Below are 3,476 nucleotides of genomic sequence, written 5' to 3'. Positions count from 1 at the left end.
GAAGAGCTGGAGTCGGAATCGGAGTCGGAGTCGGAGTCGGAGCTGGAGGAGGAGGAGGAGGAGGAGGAGGAAGAGGACGAAGAGGAGGAGGAGGAGGAGGAGGAGGAGCTCTTGGTGGTGACGTCACCGGTGGGCGGGGCCACACTGGGCAAACTGGGAGCCGCTGGACTGCTCATACTGGGAGCACTGGAAGCCGCTGGACTGGTCAAACTGGGAGCACTGGGAGCCGCTGGACTGGTCAAACTGGGAGCGCTGGGAGGTGCCAGACTGGTCGAACTGGGAGCCGCTGGACTGGTCATACTGGGAGCCGCTGGACTGGGAGCACTGGGAGCCGCTGGACTGGTCAAACTGGGAGCCGCTGGACTGGTCAAACTGGGAGCCGCTGGACTGGTCAAACTGGGAGCCGCTGGACTGGGAGCACTGGTCAAACTGGGAGCACTGGGAGCACTGGTGATGGTCTGAGGTCCGGCACTGGTCAAACTGGGAGCACTGGGAGCCACTGAACTGGTCAAACTGGGAGCCGTTGGACTGGTCAAACTGGGAGCGCTGGGAGCCGCTGAACTGGGAGCACTGGGAGCCGCTGGACCAGTTGAACTGGGAGCACTGGTGATGGTCTGAGGCGCTGGACTGGGAGCACTGGTCATACTGGGAGCACTGGTCGTGGTCTGAGGTCCGGCACTGGTCAAACTGGGAGCACCGGGAGCCGCTGGACCGGTCAAACTGGGAGCACTGGGAGCGCTGGTGATGGTCTGAGGCGCTGGACTGGTCATACTGGGAGCACTGGGAGCGCTGGTCGTGGTCTGAGGTCCGGCACTGGTCAAACTGGGAGCACTGGAAGCCGCTGGACCGGTCAAACTGGGAGCGCTGGGAGGTGCCGGACTGGTCAAACTGGGAGCCGCTGGACTGGTCAAACTGGGAGCGCTGGTCATGCTCTGAGGTCCGGCACTGGTCAAACTGGGAGCGCTGGGAGCTGCTGGACTGGTCTGAGGCGCTGGACTGGTCATACTGGTGACACTGGTGATGGTCTGAGGTCCGGCACTGGTCATACTGGGAGCCGCTGGACCGGGAGCACTGGTCATACTGGTGACACTGGTCATACTGGGAGCACTGGGAGCGCTGGGAGCCGCTGGACTGGTCACACTGGGAGCACTGGGAGCGCTGGTGATGGTCTGAGCTGCTAGACTGGTTATACTGGGAGCTGCTGGACTGGTGACACTGGTCGTACTGGGGACACTGAAAGCTCCTCCACTGGTCATACTGGGAGCGCTGGTCATACTGGGACCTGCTGGACTGGTCACACTGGTCATACTGGGAGCACTGGGGATGGTCTGAGATGCTCCACTGGTCATACTGGGAACGCCGGTCACTTTCTGAAGTGTTGGACTGGTCATACTGGTCACACTGGGAGCCGCTGGACCAGTCATACTGGGAGCACTGGTGATGGTCTGAGGAGCTGGACTGGTCATACTGGTCATACTGGGAGCCGCTGGACTGGTCACACTGGTCGTACTGGTGACACTGGTCATTTTCTGAAGTGTTGGACTGGTCATACTGGGAGCCGCTGGACTGGTCATACTGGTGACACTGGTGATGGTCTGAGGTCCGGCACTGGTCACACTGGTCATACTGGGAGCACTGGGAGCTCCTCCACTGGTCATACTGGTGACACTGGGAGCCGCTGGACTGGTCACACTGGGAGCGCTGGTCACTTTCTGAAGTGCTGGACTGGGAGCACTGGTGACACTGGGAGCCCCTAGACTGGTCATACTGGTGGCACTGGTCATACTGGGATGGGCGGCACTGGTCATACTGGTCACACTGGGAGCCGCTGGACCGGTCAAACTGGTGGTACTGGGAGGTGCTGGACTGGTCACACTGGTCAGACTGGTGGTACTGGGAGGTGCTGGACTGGTCACACTGGTCAAACTGGTGGTACTGGGAGGTGCTGGACTGGTCACACTGGTCATACTGGGGACACTGGTGATGGTCGGAGGTGCTGGACTGGTCACACTGGTCAGACTGGTGGTACTGGGAGGTGCTGGACTGGTCACACTGGTCAGACTGGTGGTACTGGGAGGTGCTGGACTGGTCACACTGGTCAAACTGGTGGTACTGGGAGGTGCTGGACTGGTCACACTGGTCAGACTGGTGGTACTGGGAGGTGCTGGACTGGTCACACTGGTCAAACTGGTGGTACTGGGAGGTGCTGGACTGGTCACACTGGTGGGACTGGTCAAACTGGTGTTACTGGTGGTGATGGTACTGGTCAGTCCGGTGGCGTTACTGGTCAAACTGGTGTTACTGGTGGCCCTGGTGGCTCTGAGGATGGCGGCGCCCAGTGGGCTGACCCCGGCGGGGACACCGGTGCTACTGGTCATACTGGGAGCACTGGGAGCACTGGGAGCCGTTCCCACGGTGACACTGGTGACACTGGGAGCACTGGGAGCCGTTCCAATGGTGCCACTGGTCATACTGGGAGCGGTTCCCACGGTGGCACTGGTGTTACTGGGAGCACTGGGAACCGTTCCAATGGTGGCACTGGTGTTACTGGTCATACTGGGAGCACTGGGAACGGTTCCCACGGTGACACTGGTGACACTGGTAACCTTGGACGTGGCACTGGTCATACTGGGAGCACTGGGAGCACTGGGAACGGTTCCCACGGTGACACCGGCGGTTCCCACGGTGGCTCTGGTGACACTGGGAGCACTGGGAGCTGTTCCAATGGTGCCACTGGTCATACTGGGAGCACTGGGAACGGTTCCCACGGTGACGCCGGTCGTTCCCACGGTGGCTCTGGTGACACTGGAGGTGGCACTGGTCATACTGGGAGCACTGGGAACGCCGCTGACCGTTCCCACGGTGACACTGGTGACACTGGGAGCACTGGGAGCCGTTCCCACAGTGCCACTGGTCATACTGGGAGCACTGGGAGCACTGGTGACCATTCCAACGGTGGCTCTGGTGACACTGGAGGTGGCACTGGTCATACTGGTCATACTGGGAGCACTGGGAGCCGTTCCCACGGTGACACCGGTGACACTGGTGGCCTTCATGGTGGAACTGGTCATACTGGGAGCACTGGGAACGGTTCCCACGGTGACACCGGCGGTTCCCACGGTGGCTCTGGTCACACTGGTCATACTGGGAGCACTGGGAGTGGTTCCCACGGTGGCTCTGGTCACACTGGTCACACTGGTCATACTGGGAGCCGTTCCCAATCCCATACTGGTCATACTGGGAGCAGTTCCCACGCTGACCCCGCCCACTCTCACCCCTCCCCCCCTCCCCATAACCCCTCCCCCCGCCGGCCCCGCCCCTCTGCCCAAACCCAGGCGGGTCATGGGCGTGGCCAGGCGGGCGGGGGGCGTGGCCAGGCGGCTGGGCGTGGCCAGGGGGGGCAGGGCGGAGGCGGCCACGGGGGAGGAAGGTAAACTGAGGCGCGCGGCCGGGAGCAGCGACCCCAAAACCCCGCC

The 3,476-nt window shown here is 62.1% G+C and overlaps 1 protein-coding gene across 1 annotated transcript; it reads right to left on the bottom strand.

The window, feature by feature from the left end:
* Window positions 1-48: 48 nt before the first annotated feature.
* On the bottom strand, window positions 49-3,470 carry LOC130587985 (mucin-5AC-like). Its single transcript, XM_057388943.1, has 6 exons — window positions 2,124-3,470; window positions 1,550-2,070; window positions 897-1,156; window positions 734-788; window positions 570-658; window positions 49-497 (listed from the first exon to the last, which is right to left on the bottom strand). Exons 1-6 carry the CDS (start codon window positions 3,342-3,344, stop codon window positions 124-126), a joined length of 2,520 nt encoding a protein of 839 aa, XP_057244926.1. The 5' UTR covers window positions 3,345-3,470; the 3' UTR covers window positions 49-123.
* Between the last annotated feature and the right edge of the window lie 6 nt (window positions 3,471-3,476).

This window comes from Malurus melanocephalus, unplaced genomic scaffold, assembly GCF_030028575.1.
Source record: "Malurus melanocephalus ecotype Western Australia unplaced genomic scaffold, MMel_1.1 scaffold_2961, whole genome shotgun sequence".
NCBI lineage: Eukaryota > Metazoa > Chordata > Aves > Passeriformes > Maluridae > Malurus > Malurus melanocephalus.
Note: the sequence above shows the minus strand (reverse complement) of the source record. Positions and strands in the feature narration are given on the sequence as shown.